The following is a 21833-nucleotide window of genomic DNA, read 5'->3' on the forward strand; positions in this document are numbered from 1 at the left end:
TTAAAAAAGTTCACAACATTTTTAGTAGGACAATAATAGGATTTTTTTTAGTAGTTATCTTTGAGGGTGTATTTCCCACTTGCACCACTAGATGGCACCAAATAAATCACTCATTTATTTGCTTATGTCAGAGGTTCTTAAACCTTTTCACCTAGTACCACCTCAGAAAACACTCAGCTCTCAAAAGTACCAACATAAGTATAAGTGTTCATTAAAAACAAGGGCAGAGTGTATTTAACAAGTATATTTAATATTTTAGGGCACAGTTTGAACGGTAACACTGTTTTAAGTATTTATTTAAGTTTTTTTTTTTTGATGTACCACTAGATTGGGAATGACTGGCTTATGTACAAGAACAATGGTATATATTCAGTAAAAGTAGCTAAGAATTAGCATAGTATTCATTAAAAACAAGGCAGAGTTTTTTTTAATGAGTACATTTGGTACTTTTAGACACTGAACAGTAACACTGTGTTTAAATATTAAGTGTTTCTTTGGTGTGCCACTAGATTAAAAATGACTGGCTTATGTATAAGAAAAATGGTATATATTGAGCAAAAGTAGCTAAGAATTAGCATATTATTCCTTAAAATCAAGGCAGAGGTTTTATTTAACGAGTATATTTAATATTTTTGGGCGCAGTTTGAACAGTAACACTGTGTTTGAATATTTATTGAAGTGGTTCTTTGGTGTACCACTAGATTGGCTTATGTATAACATTATATATATTCAGCAAAAGTAGCTATGAATTAGTATCGTTGGCCTAAGTATTCATTAAAAACAAGGCATAGGTTTTATTTAACAAGTTTATTTGGTATTTTTGGGCACAGTTTGAACAGTAACACTGTTTAAATATTTATTTAAGTGGTTCTTTGGTGTACCACTAGATTGAGAATGACTGGTTTATGTGTAAGAAAAACGGTATATATTCAACAAAAGTAGCTAAGAATTAACATTGTCGGCCTAAGTATTCATGAAAAACAAGGCACAGGTTTTAATTGAGTGTATTTCATATTTTTGTGCACAGTTTGAACAGTAACACTGTGTTTGAATATTTATTTAAGTGTTTTTTTTGGGTGTACCACTAGATTGGGAATGACTGGCTTATGTACAAGAACAATGGTATATATTCAGTAAAAGTAGCTAAGAATTAGCATGGTATTCAATAAAAACAAGGCAGAGGTTTTAATTAACGAGTGTAATTAATATTTTAGGGCACAGTTTGAACAGTAACACTGTGTTTGAGTATTTAAGTGGTTCGTTGGTGTACCACTAGATTGAGAATTACTGGCTTGTGTATAAGAAAAATTGTATATATTTAGCAAAAGTAGCTAAGAGTTAGCATAGTCGGCCTAAGTATTCATTAAAAACAAGGCCGATGTTTTTAATGAGTATATTTGGTATTCATGGGCACAGTTTGAACAGTAACATTCTTTGAATATGTATTTAAATGGTTATTTGGTGTACCACTAGATTGAGAAATACTGGTTTATGTATAAGAACAATTGTATATATTCAGCAAAAGTAGCCAAGAATTAGCATAGTATTCTTTCAAAACAAGGCAGAGGTTTTATTTATTTTGTATTTTTGGGCACAGTTTGAACGGTAACACTGTGTTTCAATATTTACTTAAGGGGTTCTTTGGTGTACCACTAGATTGTGAATGACTGGCTTATGTGTAAGAAAAACTGTATGTATTCAGCAAACGTAGCTAAGAATTAGCATAGTATTTATTTTTGGGCAGAGTTCGAACAGTAACACTGTGTTTGAATATTTAAGTGGTTCGTTGGTGTACCACTAGACTGAGAATTACTGGCTTGTGTATAAGAAAAATGGTATATATTCAGCAAACTTAGCTAATAATTAGCATAGTCGGCCTAAGCATTCATTAAAAACAAGGCAGAGGTTTTATTTAACAAGTTTATTTGATATTTTTGGGCACAGTTTGAACAGTAACACTGTGTTTGAATATTTAAGTGGTTTTTGGTGTACCACTGGATTGAAAATGACAGGCTTATATATAACAAAATTATATATATTCAGCAAAAGTAGCTAAGAATTAGCATTGTAGGCCTGAGTATTCATTAAAAACAAGGCAGAGGTTTTATTTAACAAGTTTATTCGATATTTTGGGGCACAGTTTGAACAGTAACACTGTGTTTGAATGTTTATTTAAGTGGTTCTTTGGTGCACCACTAGATTGAAAATGACTGGCTTATGTGTAAGAAAAACGGTATATATTCAGCAAAAGTAGCTAAAAATTAGCATAGTCGGCCTAAGTGTTCATGAAAAACAAGGCACAGGTTTTAATTGAGTGTATTTCATATTTTTGTGCACAGTTTGAACAGTAACACTGTGTTTGAATATTTAAGTGGTTCGTTGGTGTAGCACTAGATTGAAAATGTAAGAAAAACGTTATGTATTCAACAAAAGTAGCTAAGAATTAGCATAATCGGCATAAGTATTCATTAAAAACAAGGCAGAGGTTTTATTTAACAAGTTTATTTGATATTTTAGGGCGCAGTTTGAACAGTAACACTGTGTTTGAATATTTAAGTGGTTCTTTGGTGTACCACTAGATTGAAAATGTAAAAAACTGTATATATTCAACAAAAGTAGCTAAGAATTAGCGTAGTCGGCCAAAGTATTCATTAAAAACAAGGCAGAGGTTTTATTTAACAAGTTTATTTAATATTTTAGGGCACAGTTTGAACAGTAACACTGTGTTTGAATATTTAAGTGTTTTTTTGGTGTACCACTAGATTGAAAATGTAAGAAAAACGGTATATATTCAACAAAAGTAGCTAAGAATTAGCATAGTCGGCCCAAGTGTTCATGAAAAACAAGGCACAGGTTTTAATTGAGTGTATTTCATATTTTTGTGCACAGTTTGAACAGTAACACTGTGTTTTAATATTTAAGTGTTTTTTTGGTGTACCACTAGATTGAAAATGTAAAAAACTGTATATATTCAACAAAAGTAGCTAAGAATTAGCATTGTCGGCCAAAGTATTCATTAAAAACAAGGCAGAGGTTTTATTTAACAAGTTTATTTAATATTTTAGGGCACAGTTCGAACAGTAACACTGTGTTTGAATATTTAAGTGTTTTTTTGGTGTACCAGTAGATTGAAAATGTAAGAAAAACGGTATATATTCAACAAAAGTAGCTAAGAATTAGCATAGTCGGCCTAAGTATTCATTAAAAACAAGGCAGAGGTTTTATTTAACAAGTTTATTTGATATTTAAGGGCACAGTTTGAACAGTAACACTGTGTTTGAATATTTAAGTAGTTCATTGGTGTACCACTAGATTGAAAATGTAAGAAAAACGGCATATATTCAGCAAAAGTAGCTAAGAATTAGCATAGTCGGCCTAAGTATTCATTAAAAACAAGGCAGAGGTTTTATTTAACAAGTTTATTTAATATTTTAGGGCACAGTTTGAACAGTAACACTGTGTTTGAATGTTTAAGTGTTTTTTTGGTGTACCACTAGATTGAAAATGTAAGAAAAACGGTATATATTCAACAAAAGTAGCTTAGAATTAGCATAGTCGGCCTAAGTGTTCATGAAAAACAAGGCACAGGTTTAAATTGAGTGTATTTCATATTTTTTTGCACAGTTTGAACAGTAACACTGTGTTTGAATATTTAATTGGTTCGTTGGTGTACCACTAGATTGAAAATGTAAGAAAAACGGTATGTATTCAACAAAAGTAGCTAAGAATTAGCATAGTTGGCATAAGTATTCATTAAAAACAAGGCAGAGGTTTTATTTAACAAGTTTATTTGATATTTTAGGGCACAGTTTGAACAGTAACACTGTGTTTGAATATTTAAGTGTTTTTTTGGTGTACCACTAGATTGAAAATGTAAGAAAAACGGTATGTATTCAACAAAAGTAGCTAATAATTAGCATGGTCGGCCTAAGTATTCATGAAAAACAAGGCACAGGTTTAAATTGAGTGTATTTGATATTTTTCTGCACAGTTTGAACAGTAACACTTTGTTTGAATATTAAGTGGTTCGTTGGTGTACCACTAGATTGAAAATGTAAGAAAAACTGTATATATTCAACAAAAGTAGCTAAGAATTAGCATAGTCGGCCTAAGTATTCATTAAAAACAAGGCAGAGGTTTTATTTAACAAGTTTATTTGATATTTTAGGGCACAGTTTGAACAGTAACACTTTGTTTGAATATTTAAGTGGTTCGTTGTTGTACCATTAGATTGAAAATGTAAGAAAAACGGTATGTATTCAACAAAAGTAGCTAAGAATTAGCATAGTCGGCCTAAGTATTCATTAAAAACAAGGTAGAGGTTTTATTTAACAAGTTTATTTGATATTTTAGGGCGCAGTTTGAACAGTAAGACTGTGTTTGAATATTTAAGTGGTTCTTTGGTGTACCACTAGATTGAAAATGTAAGAAAAACGGTATGTATTCAGCAAAAGTAGCTAAAAATGTCAGCTAATTGTGCCTAAATCTACAACTTAGTCAATATGCACATGTTGATATTTGCTTTATTTTGTGAAAAAGAACATCTAATCCTGATCAGAGGTGCTTCACTAAAGTCCTCGTGGTGGAAAGGATGGGAACATCTGCTAGCCAGCTAGCTGATCAGATCCAAGTGGTTCTGGTCCTGAGTGCTGATGTCCTAAAACACAGGTTTGGTGTTGTTGTTCTTCCCCTTGAATCATGGAAGCCATATTTGCACGTCATTACAACTAAAAGCTTCTCCCCTAACGAGCTGTGATCACCTGCAGGCAAACAAAGTAGTCATGGAGGTGCAGCTGCTTGCAGATTTGGATTCTGAGGAAGTGCCTGCAGATATTTAGACTCCGCCCCCGCCGAGGCCCCGAAATGATGGCGTCAGTGAGGCGACTTTGACCTGCAGACTTCTTGGGTAAATGTCTGCAAAAGCAGTGAAGTCGTCACCTTGTGTAAATGCTCAATAAAAACAGAATACAATGATCTAAAAATCATTTTTTTCCAACTTATATTCAATTGAAAAGACTGCAAAGACAAGATATTTCATGTCCACACTAAAAAAAATGATTTTTTTGTTGTTGAAAATAATCATTAACTTAGAATTTAACGGCAGCAACACATTGCAAAAAAAGTTGTGTTACATGGCCTTTACTTTTAATAACACTTTGGGAACTGAGGAGACACATTTTGGAATTGGAATTATTTCCTATTCTTGCTTGATGTACAGCTTAAGTTGTTCTACAGTCCAGTGCAGAATGGGGCTTGACATCGTCTTGCTGAAATAAGCAGGGGCGTCCATGATAGCTTAACATATGTTGCTCCAAAACCTGTGGCCTTTCCTTTTTAACAACACTCAGTAAAGGTTTGGGAACTGAGGAGACACATTTTGGAAGTGGAATTCTTTCCTATTCTTGCTTAATGTACAGCTTAAGTTGTTCAACAGTCCAGTGCAGGATGTGGCTTGGTATCGTCTTGCTGAAATAAGCAGGGGCGTCCATGATAACTTAACATATGTTGCTCCAAAACCTGTGGCCTTTCCTTTTAACAACACTCTGTAAAGGTTTGGGAACTGGGGAGACACATTTTGGAAGTGGAATTCTTTCCCGTTCTTGCTTGATGTACAGCTTAAGTTGTACCATGAATTGATTAACGTGGACCCCGACTTAAACAAGTTGAAAAACTTATTGGGGTGTTACCATTTAGTGGTCAATTGTACGGAATATGTACTGTACTGTGCAATCTACTAATAAAAGTATCAATCAATCAATCAATCAACAGTCCGGGGTCTCCATTGTGGTATTTTAGGCTTCATAATGCACCACACATTTTCAATGGGAGACAGGTCTGGACTACAGGCAGGCTAGTCTAGTACTTGCACTCTTTTACTACAAAGGCTCGGCATTGTCTTGCTGAAATAAGCAGGGGCGTCCATGATAGCTTAACATATGTTGCTCCAAAACCTGTATGTACCTTGCAGCATTAATGGTGCCTTCACACATGTATAAGTTACCCATGCCTTGGGCACTAATGCACCCCCATACCATCACACATGTGTAAGTTACCCATGTCTTGGGCACTAATACACCCCCATACCATCACACATGTGTAAGTTACCCATGCCTTGGGCACTAGTAAACCACCATACCATCACACATGTGTAAGTTACCCATGTCTTGGGCACTAATACACCCCCATACCATCACACATGTGTAAGTTACCCATGCCTTGGGCACTAATACACCCCCATACCATCACACATGTGTAAGTTACCCATGTCTTGGGCACTAATACACCCCCATACCATCACACATGTGTAAGTTACCCATGCCTTGGGCACTAATACACCCCCATACCATCACACATGTGTAAGTTACCCATGTCTTGGGCACTAATACACCCCCATACCATCACACATGTGTAAGTTACCCATGTCTTGGGCACTAATACACCCCCATACCATCACACATGTGTAAGTTACCCATGTCTTGGGCACTAATACACCCCCATACCATCACACATGTGTAAGTTACCCATGCCTTGGGCACTAATACACCCCCATACCATCACACATGTGTAAGTTACCCATGCCTTGGGCACTAATACACCCCCATACCATCACACATGTGTAAGTTACCCATGTCTTGGGCACTAATACACCCCCATACCATCACACATGTGTAAGTTACCCATGCCTTGGGCACTAATACACCCCCATACCATCACACATGTGTAAGTTACCCATGTCTTGGGCACTAATACACCCCCATACCATCACACATGTGTAAGTTACCCATGTCTTGGGCACTAATACACCCCCATACCATCACACATGTGTAAGTTACCCATGTCTTGGGCACTAATACACCCCCATACCATCACACATGTGTAAGTTACCCATGCCTTGGGCACTAATACACCCCCATACCATCACACATGTGTAAGTTACCCATGTCTTGGGCACTAATACACCCCCATACCATCACACATGTGTAAGTTACCCATGCCTTGGGCACTAATACACCCCCATACCATCACACATGTGTAAGTTACCCATGTCTTGGGCACTAATACACCCCCATACCATCACACATGTGTAAGTTACCCATGTCTTGGGCACTAATACACCCCCATACCATCACACATGTGTAAGTTACCCATGTCTTGGGCACTAATACACCCCCATACCATCACACATGTGTAAGTTACCCATGCCTTGGGCACTAATACACCCCCATACCATCACACATGTGTAAGTTACCCATGTCTTGGGCACTAATACACCCCCATACCATCACACATGTGTAAGTTACCCATGCCTTGGGCACTAATACACCCCCATACCATCACACATGTGTAAGTTACCCATGTCTTGGGCACTAATACACCCCCATACCATCACACATGTGTAAGTTACCCATGTCTTGGGCACTAATACACCCCCATACCATCACACATGTGTAAGTTACCCATGTCTTGGGCACTAATACACCCCCATACCATCACACATGTGTAAGTTACCCATGTCTTGGGCACTAATACACCCCCATACCATCACACATGTGTAAGTTACCCATGTCTTGGGCACTAATACACCCCCATACCATCACAGATGTGTAAGTTACCCATGTCTTGGGCACTAATACACCCCCATACCATCACACATGTGTAAGTTACCCATGCCTTGGGCACTAATGCACCCCCATACCATCACACATGTGTAAGTTACCCATGCCTTGGGCACTAATACACCCCCATACCATCACACATGTGTAAGTTACCCATGCCTTGGGCACTAATACACCCCCATACCATCACACATGTGTAAGTTACCCATGCCTTGGGCACTAATGCACCCCCATACCATCACACATGCTGGCTTTTACACTTTCCGCCTAGAACAGTCCGAATGGTTCTTTTCCTCTTTGGTCCAGAAATGTGGACTCGTCAGAACCCAGAACACTTTTCCACTTTGCATCAGTCTACCTTAGATGAGCTCAGGCCCAGCAAAGCGTTTCCGGGTGTTGTTGATTAATGGTTCTGGCTTCGCATAGTAGAGTTTTAACTTGCGCTTACAGATGTAGCGACCAACTGTAGTTACTGTAAGTCTTTTGGGACGGCGTGGCGCGGTTGGGAGAGTGTCCGTGCCAGCAACCTGAGGGTTCCTGGTCCAATCCCCAGCTTCTACCAACCTCGTCAAGTCCGTTGTGTCCTTGAGCAAGACACTTCACCCTTGCTCCTGATGGGTCCTGGTTTGTGCCTTGCATGGCAGCTCCCTCCATCAGTGTGTGAATGTGTATGTGAATGGGTAAATGTGGAAGTAGTGTCAAAGCGCTTTGAGTACCTTGAAGGTAGAAATGCGCTCTACAAGTATAACCCATTTACCATTTTGTGAGCCCATGTGGTGATATCCTTTATACACTGATGTGGCTTTTTGATGCAGTACCACCTGAGGGTTCGAAGGTCACTGGTATTCAATGTTGGTTTTCTGCCTTGCCGCTTGCGTGCAGTGATTTCTCCAGATTCTCTGAACCTTTTGATGATATTACGGACTTCGGATGGAGAAATCCCTAAGTTCCTTGCAACAGCTGGTGGAGAAATGTTCTACTTAGCCACAGAACACTTCCAATTTGCATCAGTCCATCTAGCCAAGCCGGCGGTGTTTCTGGGTGTTGTTGATAAACGGCTTTTGCTTTGCATAATAAAGTTTTAAGTTGTGCTTACTGATGTACTGACCAACAGTAGTTACTGACAGTGGTTTTCTGAAGTGTTCCTAAGCACATGTGGTGATGTCCTTTACACACTGATTTCGCTTTTTGATGCAGTACCGCCTCAGGGATCGAAGGTCATGGGCATTCAATGTTGGTTTTCGGCTTTGCCGCTTACGTGCAGCGATTTCTCCAGATTCTCTGAACATTTTGATGATAGTACGGAGCGTAGATGTTGCAATCCCTAAATTCCTTGCAATAGCCGGTTTAGAAATGTTCTACTTAACCACAGAACACTTTTCCACTTTGCATCAGTCCATCCTAGATGAGCTCAGGCCCAGTCAAGCCGTCAGTGTGTCTGGGTGTTGTTGATAAACGGCTTTGGCTTTGCATAGTAGAGCTTTAACTTACACTTACAGATGTAGCGACAAACTGTATTTAGTGACAGTGGTTTTTTGAAGTGTTCCTGAGCCCATGTGGTGATGTCCTTTACACACAAATGTCGCTTTTTGTTGCAGTACCGCCTGAGGGATCGAAGGGCCGTAATATCATGGAGTACGTGCAGTGATTTCTCCAGATTCTCTGAACTTTTTGATGATATTACGGAGCGTAGATGTTGAAATCCCTAAATTCCTTGCAATAGCCGGTTTAGAAATGTTCTACTTAACCACAGAACACTTTTCCACTTTGCATCAGTCCATCTTAGATGAGCTCAGGCCCAGCCAAGCCGTCAGTGTGTCTGGGTGTTGTTGATAAACGGCTTTGGCTTTGCTTTGTAGAGTTTTAACTTGCACTTACAGACGTAGCGACCAACTGTAGTTACTGACAGTGTTTTTTTAAAGTCTTCTCGAGCCCGTGTGGTGATATCCTTTATACACTGATGTGACTTTTTGATGCAGTACCGCCCGAGGGATCGAAGGGCCGTAATATCATCGCTTACGTGCAGTGATTTCTCCAGATTCTCTGACATTTTGATGATATTACGGACTGCGGATGGTGAAATCCCTAAATTCCTTGCAATAGCCGGTTTAGAAATGTTCTACTTAACCGCAGAACACTTTTCCACTTTGCATCAGTCCATCTTAGATGAGCTCAGGCCCAGCCAAGCCGTCAGTGTGTCTGGGTGTTGTTGATAAACGGCTTTAGCTTTGCATAGTAAAGTTTTAAGTTGCGCTTACTGATGTACTGACCAACAGTAGTTACTGACAGTGGTTTTCTGAAGTGTTCCTAAGCCCATGTGGTGATGTCCTTTACACACTGATTTCACTTTTTGATGCAGTACCACCTCAGGGATCGAAGATCATGGGCATTCACTGTTGGTTTTCGGCTTTGCCGCTTACGTGCAGTGATTTCTCCAGATTCTCTGAACTTTTTGATGATATTACGGACTGCGGATGTTGAAATCCCTAAATTCCATGCAATAGCCGGTTTAGAAATGTTCTACTTAACCACAGAACACTTTTCTACTTTGCATCAGTCCATCTTAGATGAGCTCAGGCCCAGCCAAGCCGGCAGTGTGTCTGGGTGTTGTTGATAAACGGCTTTGGCTTTGCATAGTATAGTTTTTACTTGCACTTACAGATGTAGCGACCAACTGTAGTTACTGACGGTGTATTTTTAAAGTCTTCTCGAGGCCGTGTGGGGATATCCTTTATACACTGATGTGACTTTTTGATGCAGTACCGCCCGAGGGATCAATGGTCCCGTAATATCATCGCCCACGTGCAGTGATTTCTCCAGATTCTCAGAACCTTTTGATGATATTACGGAGCGTAGATGTTGAAATCCCTAAATTCCTTGCAATAGCCGGTTTAGAAATGTTCTACTTAACCACAGAAAACTTTTCCACTTTGCATCAGTCCATCTTAGATGAGCTCGGGCATAGCCAAGCCGTCAGTGTGTCTGGGTGTTGTTGATAAATGGCTTTGGCTTTGCATAGTATAGTTTTTACTTGCACTTACAGATGTAGTGACCAACTGTAGTTACTGACACTGTTTTTTTAAGTCTTCCTGAGCCCATGTGGTGATGTCCTTTACACACAAATGTCGCTTTTTGATGCAGTACCGCCTGAGGGATCGAAGGGACGTAATATCATCGCTTTCGTGCAGTGATTTCTCCAGATTCTCTGACATTTTTGATGATATTACGGAGCGTAGATGTTGAAATCCCTAAATTCCTTGCAATAGCCGGTTTAGAAATGTTCTACTTAACCACAGAACACTTTTCTACTTTGCATCAGTCCATCTTAGATGAGCTCGGGCCCAGCCAAGCCGTCAGTGTGTCTGGGTGTTGTTGATAAACGGCTTTGGCTTTGCTTTGTAGAGTTTTAACTTGCACTTACAGACGTAGCGACCAACTGTAGTTACTGACAGTGTTTTTTTAAAGTCTTCTCGAGCCCGTGTGGTGATATCCTTTATACACTGATGTGACTTTTTGATGCAGTACCGCCCGAGGGATCGAAGGTCCCGTAATATCATCGCTTACGTGCAGTGATTTCTCCAGATTCTCTGACATTTTTGATGATATTGCGGAGCGTAGATGTTGAAATCCCTAAATTCCTTGCAACAGCTGGTTTAGAAATGTTCTACTTAACCACAAAACACTTTTCTACTTTGCATCAGTCCATCTTAGATGAGCTCAGGCCTAGCCAAGCCGGCAGTGTTTCTGGGTGTTGTTGATAAACGGCTTTGGCTTTGCTTTGTAGAGCCACTTTTTTGAAACATGTCGCAGGCACCCAATTCCAAATGTGCTAATATTGACAAAAACAACAAAGTTTAGCAGTTTGAATGTTAAATATCTTATCCTTGCAGTCTATTCAATTGAAAATAAGTGGAAAATGATTTTTAAATCATTGTGTTCTGTTTTTATTTACCATTTACACAAGGTGACACCTAAACTGCTTTCATAATCCTGTATGGCAGAAGGTTGTCCGCAGTTCAAGTTCACCAAGATGAACACAAAATGAGAGTTGTCAATGCGGCGCGGCCAAAAGGACTTCCTCTCGGCGGGGTTCTAGTGTCTCAAAGCTCCAGTTTCTTCTTCATGGCCAGTTTGTAGAGAATCTGGTAGCCGTCATCCCAGGCGTACAGCAGCTGCTCCAGCGGGTTGTACTTGAGACTGGCGTGGGCGCCGTAGCGTTTGGGGAAGTAGACCAGCGGCGCGTCGTCGGCGCTCACCATGTCGTTGACGTCAAACACGCACTGGACACGCGAGCGCCCCGCCTGCCGGGTGTTGTAGACCACGTACAGCGTCCCGCAGATCACGAAGGCCGCCTCGGCGTTCTCCCTGGGGCAGTTGGAGTCCCACATCTGCTGGATGTCCAGGGAGACGGCGTCCAGCTTGGCCAGGGAGATGTGCGTCTCAGCCTGACGCGTGGCGTAGATGGCCCAAAGGCCTTCCTCGTCCACCGCCAGGTCCACCGCCGTCTCGGGGCTCAGGCCGTACACCGGGACCTGGTCCTGGACCGGGAACACCACGCTGTCCGCCACCGCCGGGTTCCTCAAGTCGTACTTGAGCAGGGTGACCTCGTCCCCCCGCGTGACCAGATAGGCGTGATTGTTGTAGACCACGTGGCCCGTCCCGCTCCAGGCGGAGGGGACCTTCAGCCGCCGGGACTCGGACAGGCCCTGCGAGCGCGTGAAGTCCTGCACGCTGGAGAACTCAAAGATGGTGTCTGCGTCCGTCCCGTTGAAGATGAAGACCTTCCCCGAGCCCCCGCCCGTGTCTCTGGTCCACATGCCCTTGGAGCCGCCGACTCGCTTCAAGATCTTCATGGCCTTTATGGTGGAGATCATGTCGCTGCAGTCTGACGAGAGGAGGGAGAAACATTTTAAGGATGCAGGCGTCAAATTGGAACATTTAGGGCACCGATCCACTTTATTTACAGGACCGTCTGGGAAAATTTGAATATTGTGATAAAGTCCTTTATTTTCTGTACTGCAACTAAAAACATGAAAATGTCATACATGTCAATCAATCAATCAATCAATGTTTATTTATATAGCCCCAAATCACAAATGTCTCAAAGGACTGCACAAATCATTACGACTACGACATCCTCGGAAGAACCCACAAAAGGGCAAGGAAAACTCACACCCAGTGGGCAGGGAGAATTCACATCCAGTGGGACGCCAGTGACAATGCTGACTATGAGAAACCTTGGAGAGGACCTCAGATGTGGGTACCGAAAGCAATGGATGTGGAGCGGGTCTAACATGATACTGTGAAAGTTCAATCCATAGTGGCTCCAACACAGCAGCGAGAGTTCAGTTCAAAGCGGATCCAAGACAGCAGCGAGAGTCCCGTCCACAGGAAACCATCCCAAGCGGAGGCGGATCAGCAGCGTAGAGATGTCCCCAACCGTTACACAGGCGAGCGGTCCATCCTGGGTCTCGACTCTGGACAGCCAGTACTTCATCCATGGTCGTCCGACCATGGATGGGGACATAGGAGAAAGAAAAGAAGCGGCAGATCAACTGGTCTAAAAAGGAGGTCTATTTAAAGGCTAGAGTATACAAATGAGTTTTAAGGTGAGACTTAAATGCTTCTACTGAGGTAGCATCTCAAACTGTTACCGGGAGGGCATTCCAGAGTACTGGAGCCCGAACAGAAAACGCTCTATAGCCCGCAGACTTTTTTTGGGCTCTAGGAATCACTAATAAGCCGGAGTCTTTTGAAGGCAGATTTCTTGCCGGGACATATGGTACAATACAATCGGCAAGATAGGATGGAGCTAGACCGTGTAGTATTTTATACGTAAGTAGTAAAACCTTAAAGTCACATCTTAAGTGCACAGGAAGCCAGTGCAGGTGAGCCAGTATAGGTATATATGTATGTATATATGTATATAAAGGTATATACAGTATAGGTATATATGTATGTATATATGTATATAAAGGTATATACAGTATAGGTATATATGTATGTATATATGTATATAAAGGTATATACAGTATAGGTATATATGTATGTATATATGTATATAAAGGTATATACAGTATAGGTATATATGTATGTATATAAAGGTATATACAGTATAGGTATATATGTATGTATATATGTATATTAAGGTATATACAGTATAGGTATATATGTATATAAAGGTATATACAGTATAGGTATATATGTATGTATATATGTATATAAAGGTATATACAGTATAGGTATATATGTATGTATATATGTATATAAAGGTATATACAGTATAGGTATATATGTATGTATATATGTATATAAAGGTATATACAGTATAGGTATATATGTATGTATATATGTATATAAAGGTATATACAGTATAGGTATATATGTATGTATATATGTATATAAAGGTATATACAGTACAGGTATATATGTATGTATATATGTATATAAAGGTATATACAGTATAGGTATATATGTATGTATATATGTATATAAAGGTATATACAGTATAGGTATATATGTATGTATATATGTATATAAAGGTATATACAGTATAGGTATATATGTATGTATATAAAGGTATATACAGTATAGGTATATATGTATGTATATATGTATATTAAGGTATATACAGTATAGGTATATATGTATATAAAGGTATATACAGTATAGGTATATATGTATATAAAGGTATATACAGTATAGGTATATATGTATGTATATATGTATATAAAGGTATATACAGTATAGGTATATATGTATGTATATATGTATATAAAGGTATATACAGTACAGGTATATATGTATGTATATATGTATATAAAGGTATATACAGTATAGGTATATATGTATGTATATATGTATATAAAGGTATATACAGTACAGGCGTAATATGATCAAACTTTCTTGTTCTTGTCAAAAGTCTAGCAGCCGCATTTTGTACCAACTGTAATCTTTTAATGCTAGACATGGGGAGACCCGAAAATAATACGTTACAGTAATCGAGGCGAGACGTAACAAACGCATGGATAATGATCTCGGCGTCTTTAGTGGATAAAATGGAGCGAATTTTAGCAATATTACGGAGATGAAAGAAGGCCGTTTTAGTAACGCTTTTAATGTGTGACTCAAAGGAGAGAGTTGGGTCGAAGATAATACCCAGATTTTTTACCGAGTCACCTTGTTTTATTATTTGGTTGTCAAATGTTAAAGTTGTATTATTAAATAGAGGTCGGTGTCTAGCAGGACCGATAATCAGCATTTCCGTTTTTTTGGCGTTAAGTTGCAAAAAGTTAGCGGACATCCATTGTTTAATTTCATTAAGACACGCCTCCAGCTGACTACAATCCGGCGTGTTGGTCAGCTTTAGGGGCATGTAGAGTTGGGTGTCATCAGCATAGCAGTGAAAGCTAACACCGTATTTGCGTATGATGTCACCTAGCGGCAGCATGTAGATGCTGAAGAGTGCAGGGCCAAGGACCGAACCCTGGGGAACTCCACATGTCACACATATGGATCATGTTTTGTTTTGTCATGTTATGTTTTTGATTTTGGACAGTCACGTTTTGCACTTCCTGGTTTTGTTTGTTTCCATGCCAACCTCATTAGTTTTCACCCTACCCATGCTGTTCCAACCTTCACGCCCTCGTCCGTAGTTCCATCTCGTGTAAGTTTTTTTTGTATTTATGCCATGTGCTAGTTTTGTTTATAGTTTATTATGATTCATGCCAATCTAGCAAGTGTTTGATGTTTGTAGTTTTGCATTTATGCTAGTCTTTTGTTTGTTCATAGCCAAGTGTCTGTACCTCCTTGTGAGCGCCCTTGAGGATCAACACGAGCGAGGCGTGGACGTGAGTACATAGTTGTTTTTTTAAAACTATAATAAAAAACTATGTACTCACGTCCACGCCTCGCTCGTGTTGATCCTCATCTGCATCGAAGAAACAATCCACGTCCAAGCCTTGTGACAGATAAACAAACTAAGGAGGTACAGACACTTGGCTATGAACAAACTAAAGACTAGCATAAATGCAAAACTACAAACATGAAACAAAAACACTTGCTAGATTGGCATGAATCATAATAAACTATAAACAAAACTAGCACATAATTACTGTAGTGACTAAATAACAGACATAGTAATGTGTAAATAATGTCAATAACTAGATGAACCATCTGTGGATGTGAAGTGAACACTGGTAAGGTTGTAAATACTGTATAGAGTAGGCTAACCCATGTGGTTCCTGTGGATGAAGGTGTAATTATTGTAGTGAGTAAATAACATAGTAAGTGAAACAGACATAGTTATGTGTAAATAATGTCAATAAATAGAAGAACCATCTGTGGCTGTGAAGTGAACACTATTAAGGTTATAAATACTGTATAGAGTAGGCTAACCCATGTGGTTCCTGTGGATGAAGTTGTAATTATTGTAGTGAGTAAATAACATAGTAAGTGAAACAGACATAGTTATGTGTAAATAATGTCATTGAGTAGAAGAACCATCTGTGGCTGTGAAGTGAACACTATTAAGGTTGTAAATACTGTACAGAGTAGGCTAACCCATGTGGTTCCTGTGGACATAAACATAATGTAGTGACTAAAAACCATAGTGACTGAAACAGACATAGTAATGTGTAAATAATGTCAATAACTAGATGAACCATCTGTGGATGTGAAGTGAACACTAGTAAGGTTGTAAATACTGTATAGAGTAGGCTAAACCATGTGGTTCCTGTGGATGTGAACATAGTTACTGTAGTGACTAAATAACAGACATAGTAATGTGTAAATAACGTCAATAACTAGATGAACCATCTGTGGATGTGAAGTGAACACTGGTAAGGTTGTAAATACTGTATAGAGTAGGCTAACCCATGTGGTTCCTGTGGATGTGAACACAATTACTGTAGTGACTAAATAACAGACATAGTAATGTGTAAATAATGTCAATAACTAGATGAACCATCTGTGGATGTGAAGTGAACACTAGTAAGGTTGTAAATACTGTATAGATAGGCTAACCCATGTGGTTCCTGTGGATGTGAACACAATTACTGTAGTGACTAAATAACAGACATAGTAATGTGTAAATAACGTCAATAACTAGATGAACCATCTGTGGATGTGAAGTAAACACTAGTAAGGTTGTAAATACTGTATAGAGTAGGCTAACCCATGTGGTTCCTGTGGATGTGAACACAATTACTGTAGTGACTAAATAACATAGTGAGTGACACAGACATAGTAATGTGTAAATAATGTCAATAACTAGATGAACCATCTGTGGATGTAAAGTGAACACTAGTAAGGTTGTAAATACTGTATAGAGTAGGCTAACCCATGTGGTTCCTGTGGATGTGAACACAATTACTGTCGTGACTAAATAACAGTGACTGAAACCGACATAGTAATGGGTAAATAATGTCAATAAGTAGATGAACCATCTGTGGATGTGAAGTGAACACTAGTAAGGTTGTAAATACTGTATAGAGTAGGCTAACCCATGTGGTTCCTGTGGATGTGAACACAATTACTGTCGTGACTAAATAACAGTGACTGAAACCGACATAGTAATGGGTAAATAATGTCAATAAGTAGATGAACCATCTGTGGATGTGAAGTGAACACTAGTAAGGTTGTAAATACTGTATAGAGTAGGCTAACCCACGTGGTTCCTGTGGATGTGAACACAATTACTGTCGTGACTAAATAACAGTGACTGAAACCGACATAGTAATGGGTAAATAATGTCAATAAGTAGATGAACCATCTGTGGCTGTGAAGTGAACACTGGTAAGGTTGTAAATACTGTATAGATAGGCTAACCCATGTGGTTCCTGTGGATGTGAACATAATTACTTTAGTGACTAAATAACAGACATAGTAATGTGTAAATAATGTCAATAATTAGATGAACTATCTGTGGCTGTGAAGTGAACACTAGTAAGGTTGTAAATACTGTATAGAGTAGGCTAACCCATGTGGTTCCTGTGGATGTGACCACAATTACTGTAGTGACTAAATAACAAACAGACATAGTAATGTGTAAATAATGTCAATAACTAGATGAACCATCCGTGGATGTAAAGTGAACACGAGTAAGGTTGTAAACACTGTATAGAGTAGGCTAACCCATGTGGTTCCTGTGGATGTGAACACAATTACTGTAGTGACTAAATAACATAGTGAGTGAAACAGACATAGTAATGTGTAAATAATCTCAATAACTAGATGAACCATCTGTGGATGTGAAGTGAACACTAGTAAGGTTGTAAATACTGTATAGAGTAGGCTAACCCATGTGGCTCCTGTGGATGTGAACACAATTACTGTAGTGACTAAATAACAAACAGACATAGTAATGTGTAAATAATGTCAATAATTAGATGAACCGTCTGTGGCTGTGAAGTGAACACTAGTAAGGTTGTAAATACTGTATAGATAGGCTAACCCATGTGGTTCCTGTGGATGTGAACACAATTACTCTCGTGACTAAATAACAGTGACTGAAACCGACATAGTAATGGGTAAATAATGTCAATAAGTAGATGAACCATTTGTGGATGTGAAGTGAACACTAGTAAGGTTGTTAATACTGTATAGAGTAGGCTAACCCATGTGGTTCCTGTGGATGTGAACACAAGTTGTAATTACTGTAGTGACTAAATAACAGTGATTTATTTGGATGAATGGGCTATGTATTTATGTCAAGTCTGCTGACCCCAGGCTTATTTTCAGTCTTTCCCATTAAGTTCAAATCGCATGCCTGATTATGGATCACTTTAAGTGGCCCGGCAAGAAAAACTGACCCGGTTTTCTGACGGCCAACAAATGATTAATATTTGTTGATTGATCATAATGCACTTGGAGGTTTTACATGTTTATTTCTTCTTCTAAACAAGCCCAAACATTAAAAGTTAGCAATAAATGCATCTCACCAGTGAGCTTGGCGTACTTGGTCTTGTGCTTCTCCTGCACCAGTGTCACCTGCTGCTCGATCAGCTCCTGGTCCACGTCCACGCAAGGCTGCGCTCCGTTCTGGGTCTCCAGGTAGTCCAGCTCCCGCTCCACCCGCTCCACCCGGGTCCCCACGCCCTCCAGGTTCACCCGCAGCATCTCTTTTTCCTTGTCCAGGTTCTCCAGCTGGAACAGCATCTGCTGCTTGAGCTCCCGCAGCTCCGAGGCGTAGCGGGTGACCTGCTCGTGCCACAGGGAGATCCGGTCCTGGGGTTTGTCCAAGGAGAGGACTCAAGGTCAGACATGTTTATAAAAAAAAAAACACAAAAAAAAACGTGTCTAATGCTTGAGTTGGTTTTAGGTTTTGGTACAGAATCATCCATCCATTTCATTTTTCAAAAAAGCTGGCACAAGTGGCAAAAAAGACAGAGAAAGTTGAGGAATGCTCATCAAACACTTATATGGAACATCCCACAGGTGGACAGGCTAATTGAAAACAGGTGGGTGCCATGATTGGGTGTAAAAGCAGCTTCCATGAAATGTTCAGTCATTCACAAACAAGGACGAGGCGAGGGTCACCACTTTGTCAACAAATGCGCGGGCAAATCGTCCAAAAGTTTAAGAACAACATTTCTCAACCAGCTACATCTGTAAGTGCAAGTCAAAACTCTATTATGCAAAGCCAAAGCCATTTATCAACAACACCCAGAAACTTGTCAAATTGTCCAACAGTTTAAGAACAAAATTTCTCAACCAGCTACATCTGTAAGTGCAAGTCAAAACTCTACTATGCAAAGCCAAAGCCATTTATCAACAACACCCAGAAACTTGTCAAATTGTCCAACAGTTTAAGAACAACATTTCTCAACCAGCTACATCTGTAAGTGCAAGTCAAAACTCTATTATGCAAAGCCAAAGCCATTTATCAACAACACCCAGAAACTTGTCAAATTGTCCAACAGTTTAAAAACAAAATTTCTCAACCAGCTACATCTGTAAGTGCAAGTCAAAACTCTACTATGCAAAGCCAAAGCCATTTATCAACAACACCCAGAAACTTGTCAAATCGTCCAACAGTTTAAGAACAACATTTCTCAACCAGCTATTGCAAGCAATTTAGGGATTTCACCATTTACAGTCGGTAATATTATTAAAAGGTTTAGAGAATCTGGAGAAATCACTGCACGCAAGCGGCAAGGCCGAAAACCAACATTGAATGCCAGTGACCTTCAATCCCTCTGGCGGTATGGCTTCAAAAAGGGACATCAGGGTGTAAAGGACTACAGTTTGTGGCAACATCAGTAAGCGCAAGTTAAAACTCTACTATGCAAAGCCAAAGCCATTTATCAACAACACCCAGAAACGCCGCCGGCTTCGCTGGGCCCGAGTTCATCTAAGATGGACTGATGCAAAGTGGGAAAGTGTTCTATGGTCTGACAAGTCCATATTTTATATTGTTTTTGGAAACTATGGACCAAAGAGGAAAAGACCCATTCGGATGGTTCTAGGCGCAAAGTTCAAATGCCAGCCTGTGTGATGGTATGGGGGTGTTTTAGTGCCCAAGGGCATGGGTAACTTACACATCTGTGAAGGCACCATTCATGCTGCAAGGTACATACAGGTTTTGGAGCAACATATGTTAAGTTATCACGGACGCCCCTGCTTATTTCAGCAAGACAATGCCAAGCCACGTGTTACAACAGCGTGGCTTCGTAGTAAAAGAGTGCCAGTACTAAACTGGCCTGCCTGTAGTCCAGACCTGTCTCGCATTGAAAATGTGTGGCGCATTATGAAGGCTAAAATATGAGGCAGGAGACTGTTGAACAACTTAAGCTGTACATCAAGCAAGAACGGGAAATAATTCCACTTCCAAAATGTGTCTCCTCAGTTCCCAAACCTTTACTGAGTGTTGCTAAAAGAAAAGCCCACAGGTTTTGAATCAACATATCTTAAGCTATCATGGACGCCCCTGCTTATTTCAGCGAGACGATGCCAAGCCACATCCTGCACTGGACTGTTGAACAACTTAAGCTGTACATCAAGCAAGAACGGGAAATAATTCCACTTCAAAAATGTGTCTCTTCAGTTCCTAAAACTTTACTGAGTGTTGTTAAAAGGAAAGGCCATGTAACACACTGGTAAAAATGCCTATTTTGCAATGTGTTGCTGCCATTAAATTCCAAATTGATGATTATTTACAAAACAAATGTAGTTCCTCAGTGTGAACATATAAGTTGAAAAGGATTTGCAAATCATTGTTTTTATTTAGCATTTACACAACGTGACAACTTCACTGCTTTTGGGTTTTGTAATTATTAACAATAATCTACAATTCATGCTTTCCTTTCACGTTCTGCACATTCTTGGTCGCTTCATTCAAACTCGCAGACTTAAATCCAACTGATTCTTCCTAAATCCAGACCAGGAGCGCGGGCGCCCGCTTTAGTGAGAGCCCACATTTCCTGCCCACATCTGCATTCCATCGCCCGATTCCTGGAAGTCGGTGAGGCGAGAGGCGAGAGGTGAGAGTCTTACCTCGATGGCGAGCAGCCGGCGCTCCAAGTAGTCGATCAGCGCCTGGTGCTGCGCGCCCGCCAAGCACGCCAGACCCAACAAGATGAGCAGTCCCCTCATTTTGTCTCTGCTCTTTCTTAGGCCGGCGAGAGAATGCGGAGGCAGCCGGCGGGTTCTCAGAGGTGGGCGAGAATGTTCTTTCCAGCTGAGCGGAGTGGGAGGAGCCAAGAACATCTGGCGGAGGTGGAGGACTCGGCCCGGTCCCCCCTTTGTTTGCTCCACCTGGTGACTCACTCAGGAACCCAGAAGGTAAATAAAGGATGGTTTCATGCAGGGGGAGTTGACCTTTTTGACATCTGGGCCCACTTTTCTTACTACAGAGGGACCCGGGGCACACTCAAATAATAACACTAATTTAGGGTTCTATGGTATACCGGTTCTAGTATAGTATCACGGTACTAATGAACCCAGAAGGTAAATAAAGGATGGTTTAATGCAGGGGGAGTTGACCTTTTTGACATCCGGGCCCACTTTTCTTACTACAGAGGGACACTCAAATAATAACACTGATTTAGGGTTCTACGGTATACCGGTTCTAGTATAGAATCACGGTACTAATGAACCCAGAAGGTAAATAAAGGATGGTTTAATGCAGGGGGGTTGACCTTTTTGACATCTGGGCCCACTTTTCTTACTACAAAGGGACCCGGGGCACACTCAAATAATAACACTGATTTAGGGTTC

At 40.1% G+C, this 21833-nt stretch overlaps 2 protein-coding genes across 2 annotated transcripts in view; one reads left to right on the plus strand and one right to left on the minus strand.

Annotated features, from left to right (window-relative positions):
* Positions 1-7642: 7642 nt before the first annotated feature.
* On the minus strand, positions 7643-21281 carry olfml3b (olfactomedin-like 3b). Its single transcript, XM_061875474.1, has 3 exons — positions 21111-21281; positions 18557-18842; positions 7643-12501 (listed from the first exon to the last, which is right to left on the minus strand). Exons 1-3 carry the CDS (start codon positions 21207-21209, stop codon positions 11717-11719), a joined length of 1170 nt encoding a protein of 389 aa, XP_061731458.1. The 5' UTR covers positions 21210-21281; the 3' UTR covers positions 7643-11716.
* Positions 21247-21833, plus strand: part of avil (advillin) — a 63773-nt gene continuing 63186 nt past the window's right edge. The window contains exon 1 of the mRNA XM_061875473.1: positions 21247-21398. Within this exon, the coding sequence (XP_061731457.1) occupies positions 21282-21398 (117 nt within the window). The 5' untranslated portion in view covers positions 21247-21281. The remainder of the gene's footprint in view (positions 21399-21833) is intronic.

This window comes from Nerophis ophidion, linkage group LG16, assembly GCF_033978795.1.
Source record: "Nerophis ophidion isolate RoL-2023_Sa linkage group LG16, RoL_Noph_v1.0, whole genome shotgun sequence".
In the NCBI taxonomy this organism is placed as follows: Eukaryota; Metazoa; Chordata; class Actinopteri; order Syngnathiformes; family Syngnathidae; genus Nerophis; species Nerophis ophidion.

Coding starts and splice junctions, on each gene's coding strand:
- olfml3b (XM_061875474.1), bottom strand. CDS start 21,209: ATGAGGGGACTGCTCATCTTGTTGGGTCTGGCGTGCTTGGCGGGCGCG. Junction 18,843..21,110: donor GCCGGCTGCTCGCCATCGAG/GTAAGACTCTCA, acceptor GACAAACCCCAG/GACCGGATCTCCCTGTGGCA. Junction 12,502..18,556: donor CAAGTACGCCAAGCTCACTG/GTGAGATGCATT, acceptor TCCTCTCGTCAG/ACTGCAGCGACATGATCTCC.